A 19,196-nucleotide genomic window follows, 5' to 3' on the forward strand; every position below is an offset into this window, starting at 1 on the left:
TGCATACTAGGGTTCTATATTTTAAATTATCAAATGAATTGTCACGACTCCACCCAATATACAAGAATTTATTTTCTCCAAAGAAGTGGCCAATATTGCTGTAATACTGCCTCAAAATCACCTTTAGTTTATACTAATGTCCCAAGCCCGGGGAAGGAACTATTATATTATTTAGTTTTTATTACAGCATTTTACCCTTATTTTAATTTGTAGTTTTTTATTTATGCGCTCACTAGAATCTTCAGAATTGAAGGAGGTGAGTCGCCCTGGAAGAAGAAGAACACACATTTCAGTGAGACCAAATTCAAACCCCCCCTCCCCCCCAATGCCTCTTTCATTTTTATTTGTTTTCATTTGCAGCTTGCATTTCATGATTTGTACAACGTATTTCGTCTTTTTAAAATAGAATTGCAAAACTCAAAAACAAAAGCAGCAATAGAAATTTTTATAAAAAAAGCTGCAGCACTTGCATGGATACACCAATTATTGAGTTTGACCATAAACAGTATTCTTTCTCAGTCATGACCTGATCACTTTGCTGAATGCTTTATTTATAAAATTTGATTGATATTAGACCATAACAGTGTCTCATGGAAGATCTCTGCTCCAGGACCCCTCCCCAAAATTTCCACAATTAACCCCCCCCCCCCATCTTCCTCAAACTCCCCAACCCCCCCCCCCCTCCCCCCGTGCATTGACCACGGAGAATTTTATCTGGGCTCCTAAAAAGGTGGCTTGGGCTCCTAACTTTTGGCGGAAGGAGCCCAAAGGGCTCCTTAAAATTTTCCTTAGGCAACAGCCTTGACATTGTATTCTGTTCCTGAGCAAGGCACTTAACTCTCACAGTGCCTCTTTCCACTCAGGTGTATAAATAAGTATTGAAAAATTTAATATTGCGGGGTAACCCTGCGATCGACTAGCATCCCATCCGGGGGTAGCAGAAATACTCCTAGTTGCTTCATGCTATAGAAACCGGGATAAGTGCCGACCTGATGGGCCACTTGGCTCATATGCAGACTTTACTTCCACTTCAAAGTTGCTGTTTGCCTCTTTTTTAGAACGAATGCTCGTGCAAAACATTTCACATGAACATGACTTGATTTTCAAGAGAATGAACGTACAAGTGATATCCATTTTCATACAAATAGTTTTGCACAAAGACTCGTTTTGCCACAGAGGCAAAAATCAACTATTCATCCATGAGCTAGCTCAGGGAGCCTTTGATTAACTAGCATGATATCTTCTCTACGCAAAGTCGTATGTTAACAAGGAAAAACTGACTGCTTCGTCCCCAGTCGCCCGCGCGATAGTATGATTAACTATAGTGATTAACTAGTGAGTAGGGGCGCAGAGAATCATGGGGAAGAGAGGATCGCACCCTGCGCTTGTGCTCCTCACCCGCTACCAGCTCCCGCTCGCGCCCGTTTCTCACTCCCAGTCTCCCAATCGCTCTTTGCGCTAAGAAAAAAGTACGAAAAGCCCGTGGAGGAGGCAGGAGGAAAAATGTAAACCATATCGCCAGAAAAGATCACTCTATAAGAGACATAGGGACTGAACTGCAACAGAAATACACTACGTATGGATTGAATTGTTCTATTCCACTCTTTGAACCATTTTCTTACGTCACATTGTAAAATAAAGAACCCAGAAAGCTTGATTCAGGTTTGCTTGACAAAGTGAACATGGTGACGCGACATACTACCCGGATGTCCCGGATGCCCTATCTCTACATGTCCCGGATGTCATTGGAAAAATGACATTTCACATGAAAACTTTGCATAAATGGCGCCGATATTTGAATAATTTAATACCAATACTTATATATCCTAAGCCTCGCATTCATGTGAAAAATTTTTTGTCTGATAACACTAACACAAGGCTAAGGACATAATGCATTGTGATTCAAATCTAGGCGCCATTTATGCAAAGAATTATTTGAACTATATCTAGGGAATGTCCTCATCAAAACAGTACAGGGCTTTTGATTCTAACGCAAACTAGATGTACATAACCCGTGTTGATGCATGTGTGATTATATAATATTTTCGAACTGAAGGAAAAGTTCTTATTCCGCCAGTTTCTGAATCCTAGTTAAGCTCAGTCTAAGCAAATTTAAAGACAGATCATAAAAGCACAATTGAATGAAGAGTTTCTCGGAACTTGTCCGCGAAGTCGTCTGAAATCAAACACATTTGATATGATGAAGGTTTTTGCTCAATCACCAATTCTCCACTTTCGTTTCTTGTTATTGTGGCTGCTGGTCCTTCAATCAACTCATACTCGCTTAAGCTCTTTCGTGTCGTCGCTGTTCTTTTCCCCGATCTAAACGATGACACGATCTCATGCCATTTTTCTCCATTTTCGTACAAGTTCAGTTTTCTAGCATCATCTAAATGTTCGCGTCGGTTGACCCGAAAAATTAAGATGGCAGGCTTTACAGTTGTGTTGTTTGCCCAATTCAGCGCCTCGTCGAAGTTGTCTGTTAGATAAAATCCTGATCCACAACTGAAATCTCGCTTCTGTCGTCCTGCACACAAATCTATTCCCCGAAGTAAAACGTCGCTTGCGCTTTGATGATCAGTGCCATGAAATAGAACAACATTTTGTTCATCTTCTGACACCAAGTCGCTGAACATCGACTGAGTAGAGGCGTGGGATTCCTTTGTCACGAGGTTTACAATGTTGACGTGGCAGAGATCTTCATTAGCTTCTTTTCTTCTCTCGTCAACTGTACTCGGGAGCTGAAACCATTTCTTTGTTAAAAAGTTAGTGCTTTGAAAAGAAAACCTTTCAACCAGAGGATACAGAAGAAGATTGTATTTGAACTCATCTCGGATAAAAATTTCTGCCACTTCGCACGCTTCGATATGATGTTGCGTACGTTCTGCCCGCGCCATTATTGTTTCAACGGCTGAACTCATAGGATCAAAACCAATCGAGGAAAGCAGGCCTTTGCTAAGAGATTTCTTGTCAGAAAAGCTAATAGATTCGTAGTTATTGCCTAAGAAAGTCACAATCCAATCGCAAAGAGTAAAATGATCGCGGTGTTCAGGCAGTATATCGTCAAGGCTATCGAGGAAGTCGTGTCGAAGTCCAAGCAAAGAGCAAACGCCAGCAGTGTCTCGGCGGAGTAGATGCGAACTATCTTTTTCCGGCATTTTGAATGTTCCGTCGCTTTTCTGTTCTATGCCAGTAGATGTGGATGTGATTTGTAAATTCGTCTAGTAATCCGGCACCAATCCTTTAAAATCATGAAAGATTCATAGCCAACATATCTTTACCATGTGTTTTTACTAGCTTCAATGTCCGCTTTGGTGCGAAGCATACATGGGCCGCTCTACGCTCCTTGCAGCCACATAGAACCGCTTAACATAACAAATTAAAGCGAAAATCTTCTAAGAAAATCGACATTTACAGACTGAATTTCACCGAGTTACAAACAAATTAGTCCAAAATTGAATAGCAAGAATAACGCGAACCAGGTCAAGACATTTGCCATGGAAACAGGGCGACCTCCGCATGATTAGCCAATGAAAATCTAACAAAATAATCTGCCAACGATATACGATATACCTTGAAGAGTAAAATCAGGTCAAGGCAGGGAGAATACATAACTTCATCTCCTCCGCTATTTGCAGAAATTTTACTTCGATGTAGCTTTTGTCTTCCACTTTGAAAATGATTTAGAATCAACAGAAGAGTAATTCTTCGTTTATTTCACAGCATTCGTCTTTGAGAGTCTAGAAAACCCTCTTTTATCCAGGCTGGTCTGAGAAAGTAATGGCCTCTTGACTGAGAGCAGTACGGATAAACAGTCATTGTAAAACATAAAGATGCGTCGTTACTGAATATCCCAACACTGCAGCCGTTAATTTTGGCAATAGACATAACCCGTGTTGTTCTCATACCGGTTTTAATTCAGCCCGTGAATTCAGCCCAATTCTGCAAATAGATAAAGCTCAATGTCTTGTGCATCATTTACAAGTGTTATAACCACACAATAAGAGCTTGAATATCGAAATTTGAAGTCTCCTAAACGTCTCGATATGTAAATTCGCAGAATTATGCAAGATTTCTTAGAATCGTTGGAGGACAAGGTTATCAAGAAGTATGTCTCCTGAATTCGTAGTGCACATAGCAAGACAGAAGATGGCTGCCGAACCGACGCTGCCTGTGTCATCTACATTTGAGTGGTCCATTTGTGATATTCTGAAAATGATGGATGCAGGCAGTTCTCACCAAACCACAGATTGCCTGTTCAGCACTATTATAGACTGGCTTGGGCAACCGAACTTCAAGACATCAGTGTTTCCAGCGCCCAGCGAACTCTGCGGGCTGTTCTCGCATCTGACATTTAACTTTTCAAAATATGTGCTGAGATACAGTGCAAGTATATTCACAAACTGCAGTCGTTTTCCGTATCAGGAAGAGATTGTTAATCAATGGTTCACTGAATTTACTGAGGAAGTGCAGCGAGACGAGGCAGTCCACATAATGAACGTCGATAAAGATGGACAGACAAAGAAGTGTTACACAGTCCAAAATTCAATTGATAGTTTTCCAGTGTCGCTGGAAGATGATGATTTCGAGGTGTTTTGTCATGGAACAAGCCATGACGGCGCTCACGACATAATGGAGTGTGGTATAGACTTGACCAGGGGGAAAGGAAAGCAAGACTTTAGCAGTGGAGATGGGTTTTACCTCGGTAAAAACTTTGATGAAGCTTGCAAATGGACAAAAACTCGTGGGCATTCTACTTCTGCCGTGCTTGTCTTTCGAGTGAACAAGGTAGAATTGAGAGGAGGTGATAACGACAATGGTTTGGATCTCAGAAAGCCAGAGAGAAAGAAGGAATGGCAAGAAGTAGTGTCACAATTTCGCTCTGGAAAGCCAGATAAAAAGTTCCGTAAAGACTTAAATCGGAATCATCAGTTTATTGAAGGGCCAATGGCCTCACTATCCAGCAAGAACCCACGTTTGGAATACCCCAAGCAAAAAGATGGCACTTATCAGCTCTGTGTCAGAAACGACGATTGTGCCAAACTATTTGATCGGAGCCTTCACTCGGTAGTTTTCTTTGGTAAATGATGACTTTCTTTCATTGTTAATCTATTCCATCAGGGAAGATTCGTCTTTAATTTGAGCAGATATGTGCAGTCTTGTTTTACTTTTGTTAACAAAACAGGGTGTTACCCGACATAAGATTTCTCTGAGTAGGATTTATTTTTGCTATTAAACCGAACTTAACCACACATGGGCGTCAGTTTTATCTTTGTAGCTTCGCTGCGCGCTGAGAGCGACAAGCATGTAATTATTGGAGCCGGTAAAAATAATTTCCTTATGAGTTCAATCTGATTTATTATATGCGTATGTCTTTCAAGTTTATCCGCCATTCTGGCGGTTCCGATCAGTCGTAAGATGAACATCCCTTCACTATGAAGTTTGCACTGATAAATTTCAGATTGCTTCTTTCAAAGCTCATAGGCTCACCGAGTTAGCATACATCAATTACCATTTTCCTTTTTAAAAACGTACAACCAACGGGCAGAGTAACCATATGCCATATTGCATCACTTATTGCAACTCACTATACACACATTTGTTTTTACATTACATTAGTTTCTTCTGTTCATTTGAGCCATTTGCTTGCATTACTGAATTATGTTACAACATGATATATACAGTAAATTACTTATCATACATGCAAGATACATATTATACATTCTCTACAATCGAACAAAACCTGAGAAATTCGTTCCTATATATTACAGAAATGAGATCTCTTTTGCAATCTAATCTCAAATGGATGTTCACTTTAAACAAGTGGACATTTTGTACCGTTGAACTTATCAAGAACTTAAGAGTTAGCTGAAACGTCTTTTTACCATCTACAAAATAGAACTCCGTGACGAGCATTAACTTTTTTCAACGATGAATCTCCTGACTACAGCTACTTGGGAAGTTTAATTCGTACCATGCATGTGCGCAAATTTTTCCTCCTCTGTACGCGTTCAAAATACACAATGCACAACTGAGAAAAGCAAAATGCAGGTTTCAATTCGGCTGTAACCTGAAAATTTTATCAATAAACTGTTCAGTTTCCATGCGCAGTGTACAGAACTATTCTGTCACTACCGCAATCGACTCAGTCTAGTTCGCAGAAGTACGACATCAAAATCGAAGACCACTGCTATATTTTAAAAATATAGTAGCTTCTTGCATTTGGTTTCAAAGCTACAAGAGTAATAGCTTTTGGAAAAAAAAACTAAAAAGCGAACAAAATACAACGATCGCATGAAAATAAATCAACTTGCTTTTGTGAGCTGAAAAATTTCAGACTGAAATTACGCTCATCGCAATACTGAGCTAAGCCTGAGCATATTGTGATTGCGATCTTGGAATCTCCAACAAAGTTTTCTTAAGTTGATTTCGGTAAAGGCTTTCACAGTGCGGCCTTAACGTTCCTTTGTTTTTACTGTGTGCACAAAACTTTAAAATTCTCGGTCTTTACGGCCGACTAACTAGACCGGAGACAGTCCCGTTGTCCATTTTCTCGCGAAGCATCTTGTTCTAGAGGCATTTATTTGTCAGTTAGACCTAAAACTAGTTTATTTCGCTTTAGCATATGTCCAGAAACATAACTGAGTGGAGGGTTTCTCGAAAAGTATCGGCGAAGTCTTCTGAAATCAAACACATTTGATTTGATGAACGTTTCGGTTCAATCACCAATTCTCCACTTTCGTTTCTTGTTATTGTGGCTGCTGAACCTTCAATCAACTCATACTCGCTTAAGCTCTTTCGTGTCTTCGCTGTTCTTTTCCCAGATCTAAACGATGACACGATCTCACGCCATTTTTCTCCATTTTCGTGCAAGTTCAGTTTTCTAGCATCATCTAAATGTTCGCCTCGGTTGACCCGAAAAATTAAGATGGCGGGCTTTACTGTTGTGTTCTTTGCCCAATTCAGCGCCTCGTCGAAGTTGTCTGTTAGATAAAATCCTGATCCACAACTGAAATCTCGCTTCTGTCGTCCTGCACACAAATCTATTCCCCGAAATAAAATGTCGCTTGCGCTTTGATGATCAGTGCCATGAAAAAGAACAACATTTTGCTCGTCTTCTGACACCAAATCGCTGAACATCGACTGAGTAATGGCGTGGGATTCCTTTGTCACGAGGTTTATGATGTTGACGTGGCAGAGGTCTTCATTAGTTTCTTCTCCTTCTTCATCGGTTGTAATCGGCGGGAGCTGAAACCATGAATTTGTCAAATCACTTAGAAAAGGAAACCTTCCAACCATGGAAGACAGCAAAGGATTGTATTTGAACTCATCTCGGATGAAAAGTTCTGCCATTTCGCACGCTTCGATATGATGTTGCGTGCTTCCTGCGCGCGCCATGATGGTTTCAACGGCTGAACTCATAGGATCAAAACCAATCGCGGCAAGAAGGTCTTTAGTGAGACAGTTTTTGTCGATTGAGTCGACAGATTCGTGGTTATTGCTTAAGAAAGTCACGATCCAGTCGCAGAGTGTAAAATGATCACGGTCTTCTGGCGGTATTTCGTCAAGACGATCTAGAAAGTCGAGTTGAAGCCCAAGCAAAGCGCAAATGCGGGCCTTGTTGGAACAGAAGATAGCAACATCTTCTTCTAACATTTCAAAGCTAGCTTTTTCTTTTTCTTCCAAGGTTTTATTTGAAGCTTTCTCAAGGTGGTCCTCGTGGTAAGGAATTATGGCTTGCAATTCTTCTCCGCTGTAATGCGGTCTGTCTGAAATAAAGTCTTTGAAATGTTTTATGGATTCTTGGGCGCTGTAAATGGCGTGTTCAAAATCCTGGAGACTCTTGTACTTGTCTTGATCCTCCTTTCTTGTGAGCTGTATTCTTCGTGCCCAAATTTTGAAGACGAAAGAACGGACTTCAAGTTGCGTTAATGCTGCTTTATCTTCAAGCAATGCTAAAGGAATCCTGATTACTTGTACTTCATCATGTTCCTCATCTGCAGAGTCGCTATCTTCAGAATCTTCGTCTTCGTCTTCGTCTTCGTCTTCGTGTGGGCTTTTGCCTTTGTCTTCGTCAAAAGATTTCTTTATCCTTTCAGCTTCTTCCTTGAGGAACTTCGTCATAGCGGTATTCATTTTCTTTTGGGCCTCAAAGATAGATACCCGCTCGAGGAGCTTTTTATCTGTCGCAGCCAAGCTTTTAAGATCGGTGGAGACGCAATCATTGTATTCTTTGTCTAGATTACCAGCCGAGAAACAATCCTCAAAGCCCCTGGACTCAAATGGTCGTAGTTTCGACGGTAACTCGGGAAGTGTATCGCCAGATTGCCAAGTGGAAGTTAAAGAAGAGGCCATGGTAAGTGTAGAGAAGAAAAAAAAACAAAAAAATTGATCTAAAACTAAAATTTTGGGGCGGAAGCGCGAGGCAGCCTGAGAAATGTAAGTACTGAGTTTCAGTCTCTCGTCATCATGAGACAAAACGAGGCTGTTCCAATCACGCTTCCTGAACTTAATTACCACCCCCTCGATGCTAATGTAAGGAGAAAATAAATTACATCATTCCCTTTTTAACTTAGTTACCTTATCATGACTTGCACTGATGAGTAATTCAATTCTCAGAACAAAAGAAAAGGTTTCAACCAATGAGGATAATGATCTGACCTGCTCTGTTGAATACTGTTGTATGAGTGATTGATGGCGTTTCCATAAATGGTAACGTTTCTAAGAATCAACAGCATAGGTCTTCTCAGTATTGAAACGGAAGCATTTTATGAAAGTTATGTAATAATACCAGTTTAGATTAACCTACAAAGACAAATAAGAGGGGAAAATCCTTCTATTTCAGGCATATCAAGGACTAGTCCACGGATTTTTGCGCCATTTTGAAATGGCCCACTGCAAACGCCTTTAAATTTCGGTTAATGTAGTACAAAGTATAATGCCTGTCAGAATAGACTTCTGCTATCGTTCTTTCAATTCTTCTTCAGTCTGTCTCCTGCTTTAGTTACGTCTAAGACTGGACCCAGAAAATTCCACGACGATGACGTAACTTCATACAGATCTGTACAGCGTCTCCTGATTGGCTCTTTAGTTGGTCTCGAATTTTCCCGCGGAAAAAACTCAGTCATCGATGCTATGGTAACGAGTGGCAATCCAAAACCGGCTGTCCAACCGAAACGACACGATAAGAGTCTTTTGCTTCATAGCCAAAAAAAAAATAAAGCAAATGTACTAGTTGCTTTGGCCTATTCTAATTCTAAACTCGAGAGTTCTGGGTTTAATTTGACGAGGAACAATATTTTTTTGATCAAAATAACACAACTATTATCCTACCTGGCGACATTCGACTAGCGACGATATCGAGTTACCGGACGCGGACGACCCATTTTTGGCGCCGAATTAAAAGCTTAAAGATACAAAATGCCTCATTTTATTTTACTTTTTACAATCTGATATGGTTTTTACTTGTGAAATGTTCGTGGCTAGTCTGACGCGGCGTTTCGTCTCGGCCAAGAGACTCTTCAGAGACCTTTAGAATTCAAAGGCAAACTCGTTGAGCATCACGCCCAAAGTCCCGTTCGCAAATTCTTGATGTTGACAGTCTGGCCCTCTATCGCAGAAGGATTCCCAACCGTACGTTCACGAGTTAAATTTATACATAGAGGGCCAGACTGTCAACATCAAGAATTTGCGAACGGGACTTTGGGCGTGATGCTCAACGAGTTTGCCTTTGAATTCTAAAGGTCTCTGAAGAGTCTCTTAGCCGAGACGAAACGCCGCGTCAGACTAGCCACGAACATTTCACAAGTATTTGACAATTGTTTGCTTTTGTATAGATATGGTTTTTGGAACTATAAATCCCTCGTGGATATTCAATTCCGTGCCCAGTGAGAAAAGTTACTCGACTACAACGCCTTTCCTATTTTCGCACTCGCTGAATCCTAATTGGTCAATTCAAATTTCAGATACACCGGCCTAACTCTAACCCTAACCCTAACCCTGAAACCTCTTTTTCAACCTCACTGTATTTGAAAGTTTAAAGAGTTCTTTCAGCCTTTCATCGAAATTTTGTTACAGGTTCCACTCAGGAGGTGAGGGGTTTTTTTTTCTTCGCACTTTACTTTATATTCATCCAGTTGAAAACCCTAACCTTTAAAAAACTCTGCGAGAAAATGAACGAAGACTGAATAGACAAAGTCTTCAGAGATCGTGGTCATACAATTAAATAACGATTATCAAATGTAAAATAAGCGAACTTTGACTTCATTATATTCTAGTCTTGGGCACGTTATACCGGCGTACCCTAGACGAGCGCCTAACCTCGTTCCTAGGCTCTTACTCCTTTGTCTCCCTTTCATCAACAAGAGAGGCAAAGGAGAGAGAGCCTATGAACCAGGTTGACGAGCGCGAATCCCGACATATACGTCACGACTTCTTCTCCAGTAACACTCTGGTGTTCCTTTCGGTGATTTGTTTGTGAGGTTGTGGTGTACGTCTTCTAGGGTACGGTGTAATCCTGATTTCAGGCTCAGACTCCCGGAAAACGAAAAATGGTTAGAGAAATCGGGGCAAGATCATTAATGATTATTGATGGATTGAATTTACGCCACGCAGGCACAGAAACAGAACTACAGCACGTTTTATTTACAAACGTAAGCCAACTGATATATGATATGGGCCGCAGTATCGAACTCTCGTGCAAACAGAAATAAAAACAGTTAAAAACAATTCTTTCAACTGACATGAGGGGTAAAAACGGCTCTTGCCTCCTAGCAATCGAGAAAGTATTCTCTAGAATTAGGTATATTTCTAGTTCTGGTGGAGGAGATAAACTGCGAAATGCCTGAACATCTGAACAAATCACAACGGAACTTCATTATTTACTCGGAGATTATATTCTCAGCACAGCAACATACTGAACAGATCACAGATCGTTGCGTCTCATCAGTGTAATATTAAAGATAGAGAACACAAATTCTATGGAAGTGTTCGCTGTAAGCCGTGAATATAAGTGAAAATGATATTCCATATAAAAGCTAGAGCTATCGAGGGTTGGTTTTCAACACAGGAGAAAATAACTGGTTTGTGTTTGTAGCAGTTTCGAGTTATCAAGGACGTAAGAAAATTCGTGATGGAGGGGAGAAAAATCCGACACTCTTTCAGCTTAAGGAGAAATTCCACTGTATATTGCTGCTGGCGCCTCTTTGACATCATTACGGCTAATTTATATTGTATATTAGAGTGGTTTTCAACAGAGTGTCGTGAAACCAAAACCAAAGTAATCACTCTGGCCAATCAGCCGAGGACAGAAAAAACAATCAACCAATCAAAACTCGTAGTAAATACACGTAACTGACGCCAATCGCGGGAAAACGTGTGTAAGCGAGTTGCGATTGGTTTTGGTTTTGTCCACGGATTTTTGCGCCATTTTGAAATGGCCCACTGCAAACGCTTTTAAATTTCGGTTAATGTAGTACAAAGTGTGACACCTACCAGAACAGACCTCTGTCATCGTTCGTTCAATTAATTCTTCCACATTCTGTCTCCTGCTTTAGTTACGTCGAAGACTGGACCCAGAAAATTCCATGATGATGACGTAACTTCATCAGAGATTTGTGCAGCGTCTTTTGATTGGCTGATCAATTGGTCTCGAAATTTCTCGCGGTCAGTCATCGATGCTATGGTAGCGAGCGGCAATTCAAAACTTAGCTGTCCTACAGAAACGACACGATAAGAGTCTTTTTCTTCAGAGCTAGCCTGCATAACATGCGTTTCCAAAAAAACATGCGAAGGGCTCCCCCATTTTTTGTTCACCCCAGGCGCTCTCCTTAATTTGCTCGCACGCTTGCTCGCTCGGTTGTTCGATCTCTCTGCCTGGAAAAGGAAAGGAAAAGGCTGTTACGAGGGCTACTTCAGAGCTATAATTTTGGCGTCAAATTAAAAGCTTAGAGATACAGAATGTCTCAATTTTTTTTACTCTTTACAATGTGATATGATTTTTGGAGTTATAAATCCCTCGAGAATATCATTGCCATCTCCAATGAGAAAAGTTGCCCGACTTCAAAGCCTTTCCTGTTAACATACATTTGATGTCAGGACATTACGGTTTTTGCCACCTACTGAATCCTACTGATTGATCAATTTAAATTTCAGGCACACCGGCCATATGTAAGGAAGTTATGGTTGTACTGTATAAGAAAATCCTGTGGCAATGAGAGTTTATTCACATTTTTCAACACACCGAAGAAGAGTCAAGCCTGAAACCTGTTTTTTAACCTCACTGTATTTGGCACCTTAAAGAGTTCTTTCAGCCTTTTATCGAACTTTCGTAACAGGTTCCTCTCAAGAGGTGAATTTTTTTTCTCATTTTACTGTATATTCATACACAGTCTATACAGTTGAGACTGCCATAACCTTGAAGAAACTCAGCGAGAAAATAGACGAAAAATAGTTTGACAAAGACTTCAGAGATCGAGGTCAAACAATTTAATACCGATTATGAAAAGTAAAATCAGCGAATATCAGGGACGTAAGGTTTGTTGTAATCTTGGTCCCAAGTCCTACTCTGAGCGAGCACGAAGACTCGTTCCCAGGCTCTCTCCTTTTGCTCCTTTTCAACGACAAGGGAGGCAAAGGAGAGAGATCCTAGGAACGAGGTTGACGATCGCGAATCACACGTCACAGCTTCCTCTCCAGTACCACTCTGGTGTTCCTTTCCAAGATGACGGGGCGATGATGGCCGGTGATTTGTCGTTGACGTTGTGATGTACGTCTTCTACTGTAAGGTGTAGTCCTAATTTCTCAGACCCCGGGGAAAGATCTTGATGGATTCGAACTACGCTACGCAGGCACAGAAATAAAAACACCGCACATCTTCTTTTACAAACGTAAGCCAATTGATATACGCTGCAGTATCAAACTCTCGTGCAAACCGAAATAAAAACAGTAATAAACAATTCTCTCAACTGACATGAGGGGCCGGTAAAAACGACTCTTGTCTCTTATCAATCGAGAAAGTATTCTCTAGAATTCAAAAAGGTATATTTCTAGTTCTGGTGGAGGAGATCAACTGCAAAAAGCCTGAATAACCGCTGAACAAATTACAACGTAATTTCATTATTTAATCGGAGATTATATTCTTAATATAGCAACATACTGCACAGATGACAGATCGTTGTGTCTCATTAGTGTAATATTAAAGATAGAGGACGCAGCTTCTACGATGGAACTGTTCGCTCTAAGCCGTAAATATGAGTGAAAATGATATTCCATGTAAAAGCTAGAGCTATCAAGGGTTGGTTTTCATCATAGGAGAAAACAACTGGTTCGTGTTTATAGCAGTTTCGAGTTATCAAGGACGTATGAAAATTCGTGATAGAGGAAAAAAAATCCCGCACTCTTTCAGCTTAAGGAGAAATTCCACTATATATTGCAGCTGGCGCCTCTTTGACATCATAACGGCTAATTGTATATTATAGTGGTTTTCAACTGAGTGTCGTGAAACCAAAACCAAAGTAATCACTCTGGCCAATCAGCCGAGAACACAGAAAAACCAATCAACCAATTAAAACTCGTAATAAATACACGTAGCTGACGCCAAGCGCGGGAAAACATGTGTGAGCGAGTTGTGATTGGTTTTAGTTTTATCTCTGATTGAATGAAAAAAGTGGCGCGAGTTTTTTAAGCCAATCGTGTAGCGTTGTAATACAAAACCAATTGCTTTTCGACAGTCAAGTGAAACAGTACCGCTCCATGTACCATCAAAATGCATCACTTAGCTTGTTAAACATCTCAAATATTTAAGAATATTTAGAGACCGATCAACATCAGAAGACATTGTCAACAACTACTATTTCAGTAGATATCATTCCGAATCGAAACACACTATTTCCTATCGTTAGAAATATTCGAATTGTTGTAAATAACGTTTGATGAGACAGACAAATTAACAAATATAGAACTTCACGTTTATGTGAAAAAAAAACAAAAGCTATATAATATAAAATATCATAAAGTCAAAAGACTTAGAAGATTTCTTCTGATTTTAGCAAAACTAGGTCCTTATCAAATGGTAAGATTGGAAAAAGTCTAACCCTCTGAAATAGAATTCTAATTCTCACAAAATTAACAATGTTCAAAGGCGTTTGAATTACTCCTTCAAGTTTGAAAGTTAAAATATATTTCAGGTATCTTCAGGTATCTACTTTGGTATCTCGTTCCACCGTAGTTTCCCCAGTTTAAGAATATCTCAGGCAAATGATAAATGACCCCGCTTTCATAACGTTGTCTCACATCTACCTCTCTTAAAGTTTCAGGGACCTCTTCGAATTCTCAGGCGTTTGTTCTTAACCAGAAAGGAACAATTCCTTGTATCTTTCTTGGAATAAATGAAAATAAAATTAGCAAATACTTTTGTATTGTAACGTAACAGATGCGATGTATTGTAGTAGTTTTTACCAAAGGAGCGGCGTTTTCGGCGTGAACAACAGTTTTGATACCAAGCCGAAAAATCATAAAAGCAAACGAGATTACAGCAGGAAGGAACCACTTTTCTTGCTGTTGGGAAGAGCAGTCGAGCTTATCTTCTTCTGACGTTGATGTGGCAACGTTTCTTTGTTTTTCTCATTTTTTTCTCGGGCAACCAATGCGAAACGTTTGGCATGTTACGGGCGAGCACTCTCCAATACAGTTTAAAGTCTCTTGGGCATAAACACTCGACATTTCGTCGTGTCATGCAAATATCCACAAAATATTTGCTCAATACTAAAGGAAAGGCGCTCGATATCTTCTTTAATTCCCTATATCAGTTTCTGCGGGTATGTTTGCACCATTTCTGGCTGAGGTGGGCGAAGGTGTACAACAAACAAAAGCAAGGTGAGCAGTTGTCGCGAGAGCAGATTAGAAAATGATGTCCGAAATCACCGAAGAAGATTTATATTTTAGCAGTTCTGCCTCAGATACCGACGAAACGAATTTCAAGTCTTGGCGGCGAGAAGAGACGACTCCAAAATGCTCGCTGGTTTACTTTATACTAGGAATTGCCCTTACAGCCCCTTTCGTCACATTTGTTTGTGGTGCGCAAGATGTGTTAGCTGGGACGGAGAAACCGACAGGGCTCGTAATTATAGCTCTGACAGCTCCGTCGTGTGTTTTGAAGATTGTGTCGCTTTGTTTCCAGCACGTTTCACAAATAGCGAGGATCTTCGTTGCCTCTGGCTTTGTGGTAGTAGGACAGTTGTGTGCAGTTTTCATTCCTCACCTCAGCGGACGTTTGGCTGGGGTTTGTTTGATTTCTGTGGGAACCGGCATTGGAGAAATAAGCTTGCTTATACAGACTGCAAGAGAACTGGAAGAAATCGCTTTGTGTTCACTGCTGGTAGGCACTGGTGTTGGTGGAGTTTTTGGAGCTGCTTCATATGTTGGTAAGTTACACCAAAACATTTCTTTAAGTACCTATCTCTTGCAGTTTAATTTTTAAGTTGAATGACGTAAACCCCTTTGGTGTGAAACATCAATTTATTTGAAAGGTGAGAGATTGTAATCTCCCCATGGTATAATATCTCCAAAAACGCTAAAATTCCGTTATAATCTTCTGAAATTTTGTCCCTAACTTTCTTTTACATTATACTTCATATTCTAAAGAAAATACAGCTCTAAAACTGGCATCAATTTGTTTTTGATGGCGCTTTTGTACTAATATAATAGGCCCCCACTGTTTCCCGTTGTGTTATTTTGCGCTTTTTCCTGTTTGTAAACATTCTGCAAGGAGCGCGGCGTCATAATCTATTTACAACTTAACAAAACTAGAAAAGACCACCGAAAAACTGCACATTGTGAGGTTTATTGCCGCTTGATATTAACAAGAGCGAAAATTCACAGTAAGAACCCAAAAACCTTGCGTGCTAGCCTCTATTAACTATGGTGTTAGGTTTAGCGAAGTATGCCCTGAAATAATTGAAATACACACAGTTATGAGGTTTCAAGTGGCGATAAATTATATTGTCTCTTTCGAGGTAAAACTTTTTAAATGTATTAAGCTCAGTGACTTCCACTTTCGCGTGTATTCTTGAAAAAGAAGCACCGAGCCCGTTCGTTTTGTGTCCAATATATTTTCACCGCAGAATTTCCTTTTTCATCGCGGAAAATTCTCCCAAGCGTTGAATACAAATAGGTCCGCACTGCGTCCACATGGTCATTAAGGTTCGCTTTTTAACTACTCTGTTTTTTACATACAAATCTTTTTGAAATTTTCACGAATGTTTTACTTTTACAGGATTAACAGTCTGGGCTATTGTGGATCCACGGACAGCAGTACTTGTGTCGGCGATATGGCCGCCAATATTGCTTCTGGTATTCTCCATTTCTCGAGGTAATCTTCACCTTTTCCGCCGCCCACAGGGCAAGAGGTACTTTTCTAAGCTTGAGCGGCGCAAGTTTGAAATGGACTGTCGTTTAACTCCTCGCTGGAAAGAAAGACTTGCAGGTATGTGGAATTCCTTCCATCACATGCTGATTTTGTTTATGGTGTACTTCGGCGAGTATATAATTCTTTCGGCCATTCTGACCACGTTGGTATTCGAGGACGCTGGCGTGGGCCCTGAATTTGCTCCTCGGGGACATTTTGAGCATTACGTTCTCAGCACCATGGTCGGCGAGTTCCTTGGTCGAAGTTTCATCTCCATGCTCCGCGCCATTGCTCCCGGATTCTTCTTCACTGCTGCTCCTATCCTTGCTTTTTTCCCTCTGGCTGAAACTATTTTCCTGGTCCTTGCCACTTGGTTTCGTCTTGTTCCAGCTGTATGGATCGTTTGGTTGTTGTGTTTTATCCAGGGCACGGCCTGTGGGATGATATTCTCTAATTCGTACCACACCATTTCAAGAAGGTTCTTCTCCCAGCACATAATATTCATCGTCACGCTTGCGTCCATACTAGAAACCGCTGGTATTCTGACCGCAGGCCTGCTTGGCATTCACATAGAGACGTTGTTAAAGGAACATTGCATGGTTCACGTGGGAAATAAATCCGACTGCTTCACAAGAAGCATGGACGTTAGCTTCTGGGAATATGGAAATAGGTTTAATTACGATAGTAAAACTACAGTGTCACTATAGCTGACAGAGACTTCTCGCGTGATTTCAATCTCGTAACCAAGATGTTAATAATGTCTTTTACACAAATGAAGAGGTGTTTTGAAGACAATAATTCTAAATTTAACTCCTTTAGGGTGGAAGGTCTTTTCAAATACTGTTAAAATTCTAATACTTGAATATCAAATGAGAGAGATTAGTAGCGATATATACACAGGGCGCTGAAACTGCAGTTAATTATAGTTGTTGACAGTACCAAGTAAAGACAGTAAGTGTAGTGTCATAAGAATGAAAACCTCTGTAAATTCGCACTCACTGTTATTAGCCACGTGAAGATCAGACCTTATACGTCCGATGGCGCGATGAGGACTGATGATGATGATGATGATGATGATGATGATGATGATGATGAAGATGAAGATCACGAGAAATAGTCCAGGGTGGTTAATTGGGCTCGCCCCCTCGCCCAACTCCCCGCTCCTTCCCCCCCCCCCCCCCCAACCCTCCCCTCAAAATAAAGAAAGATCGGCGATAAATCTCAAGCAGTTTAAGACCTACGTACGGAGACTAGATCTGAGCAACATTCTAGATGGATGTAGTGGCTGCCATTTTTGTAACTCATAATTTTAATTTCTCTTATAGGACTTTTCCTGTATATTATGTTTAGACAGTTCTAGTTTGGTGTCCCCTATTAGCAGTGGGGATTCTCCACTGCTAGCTGTAATTGACACGATAGTAAAGTCATTATTACATGAAGTCATTATTATTATTACCCACAAAACGATGACTTCATCAACGGAAAAGCCCTAGGAACAAAATTGAAAAAACGGCGTGAAATTGAGCGTTGGGAAAATGGCGTTAGGATGTGGACTAGTCTTGGCAAAAGGAAGGCGCGCGTGTGTAGTGTATAAAGTGGAGCTGATCAATAAGAGCGAGGACGTATTCATTTTGGCCAATCAAAGATCAAGCGTGATTTGGCTCGAGGATTTTCCCACTCTTATTACGGAATGCATGCGCACGTTTTCCCGCGATTGATAAAGAAAAGTTTTGGTCTCTACACACTCGGGTTTATTTATGATTATTATTGTGATTTATGTGCACTGTGCAATAAAAAGAGAAACTATATAAGATAATTGCCAGAATTAAATATATTTAACTGCTTGATGCAAAATAATTAAGCCATATGAATAAATTAATGGGTTACTACAGAGTCCTTTTGTGATGTGGTGATCATTTGAATTTTTAGCTCATATTTTGCTCGCTTGTCTTGAAGTTCGTGGCATGTAACTTGCTTTTACTGACTGCATGAGGTCGACGTATTGCGATGTTAGCTAGTTAGTTCACCCAGCCACTCTGGCGACACCAAGGACGATGTTGATTGAAAATTCAATTCAATATATCATACTCCTGAGAGGAGAGGAAAAGCTTTGATCTGATCCTCTTTATTGTGACTCGTGTATTACGGTCAAAATTAGTTTCTTTCCCAGGTTTCACCCTGTTTGACGCTCGGTCGTGAGGGATCTAGATCCGAGATTAGGTCAAAATTCGCTCTGGAAATGATAAGATTTCCTCTTTTTCTTCCTTCGATGAGTACTGCTTATTCACTCTTAATAATTTCAGTTTTGTATGAAGAGAAGTTCTTACTGTACTTGGTATATCATATCGTTAATGTGGGAGTTCCGGCGGAAGTTCAATCAAACACTATGTGAGTTGTGATATGCGCTAGTTGCCTTTTGCCTTGCCTCTGTTTCAAAACGAGACCTCGTGCGATTTATGAAAATGAACTTACAGACGAAACGCATTTTCATTACAACAGTTTCGCACGGAGACTCGTTTTGACACAGAAATGGCCTATTGAAATAAAAGAATTGGGTGCGAGCGTAGTACGCGAAGGTTCATCGTTAGAACGTTTATAAAAGGAGACGTTTGAGGAACTTGTGACATTCAGCGGTCAGCCTTGCACTTTCGAATAAGGTTTATTTTTGTTCTAGTGTTGTCTAAATAGCGTTATTTAATTAATTTTTTTATTCTGTTAGTATAGGTAATCATACGGTTTTTCTCGTTCAATTTGGAATTAATTTGCACGAGTGAGCTTTTTGAAAAACTCA

At 40.4% G+C, this 19,196-nt stretch overlaps 4 protein-coding genes across 4 annotated transcripts; 2 read left to right on the forward strand and 2 right to left on the reverse strand.

Annotated features, from left to right (window-relative positions):
* Nucleotides 1-1,579: 1,579 nt before the first annotated feature.
* On the reverse strand, nt 1,580-3,469 carry LOC149096106 (uncharacterized). Its single transcript, XM_089281060.1, has one exon. It carries the CDS (start codon nt 3,156-3,158, stop codon nt 2,124-2,126), a length of 1,035 nt encoding a protein of 344 aa, XP_089137186.1. The 5' UTR covers nt 3,159-3,469; the 3' UTR covers nt 1,580-2,123.
* A 594-nt stretch (nt 3,470-4,063) lies between these two features.
* On the forward strand, nt 4,064-5,252 carry LOC110039935 (uncharacterized). The gene has a single exon (XM_089281061.1). The coding sequence runs from the start codon at nt 4,111-4,113 to the stop codon at nt 5,086-5,088; it is 978 nt and encodes a 325-aa protein (XP_089137187.1). The 5' UTR covers nt 4,064-4,110; the 3' UTR covers nt 5,089-5,252.
* Nucleotides 5,253-5,598: 346 nt separating this feature from the next.
* LOC110039958 (uncharacterized) lies at nt 5,599-8,476 on the reverse strand. The gene has a single exon (XM_089281059.1). The coding sequence runs from the start codon at nt 8,353-8,355 to the stop codon at nt 6,619-6,621; it is 1,737 nt and encodes a 578-aa protein (XP_089137185.1). The 5' UTR covers nt 8,356-8,476; the 3' UTR covers nt 5,599-6,618.
* Nucleotides 8,477-14,563: 6,087 nt separating this feature from the next.
* Nucleotides 14,564-18,298, forward strand: LOC110039918 (uncharacterized). The gene is made up of 2 exons (XM_020745092.2): nt 14,564-15,422; nt 16,274-18,298. Exons 1-2 carry the CDS (start codon nt 14,906-14,908, stop codon nt 17,110-17,112), a joined length of 1,356 nt encoding a protein of 451 aa, XP_020600751.1. The 5' UTR covers nt 14,564-14,905; the 3' UTR covers nt 17,113-18,298.
* Nucleotides 18,299-19,196: the final 898 nt, after the last annotated feature.

Source organism: Orbicella faveolata, unplaced genomic scaffold, assembly GCF_042242905.1.
Source record: "Orbicella faveolata isolate gen_17 unplaced genomic scaffold, um_ofav_v1 contig_48, whole genome shotgun sequence".
In the NCBI taxonomy this organism is placed as follows: Eukaryota; Metazoa; Cnidaria; class Anthozoa; order Scleractinia; family Merulinidae; genus Orbicella; species Orbicella faveolata.

What these genes read in the sequence shown, in the direction of transcription:
- LOC149096106 (XM_089281060.1), bottom strand. Translation starts at nt 3,158, where the DNA reads ATGCCGGAAAAAGATAGTTCGCATCTACTCCGCCGAGACACTGCTGGC.
- LOC110039935 (XM_089281061.1), top strand. Translation starts at nt 4,111, where the DNA reads ATGTCTCCTGAATTCGTAGTGCACATAGCAAGACAGAAGATGGCTGCC.
- LOC110039958 (XM_089281059.1), bottom strand. Translation starts at nt 8,355, where the DNA reads ATGGCCTCTTCTTTAACTTCCACTTGGCAATCTGGCGATACACTTCCC.
- LOC110039918 (XM_020745092.2), top strand. Translation starts at nt 14,906, where the DNA reads ATGATGTCCGAAATCACCGAAGAAGATTTATATTTTAGCAGTTCTGCC. An exon ending in TGGAGCTGCTTCATATGTTG is followed by an intron (nt 15,423 to 16,273) that starts GTAAGTTACACC and finishes TTACTTTTACAG; the next exon opens with GATTAACAGTCTGGGCTATT.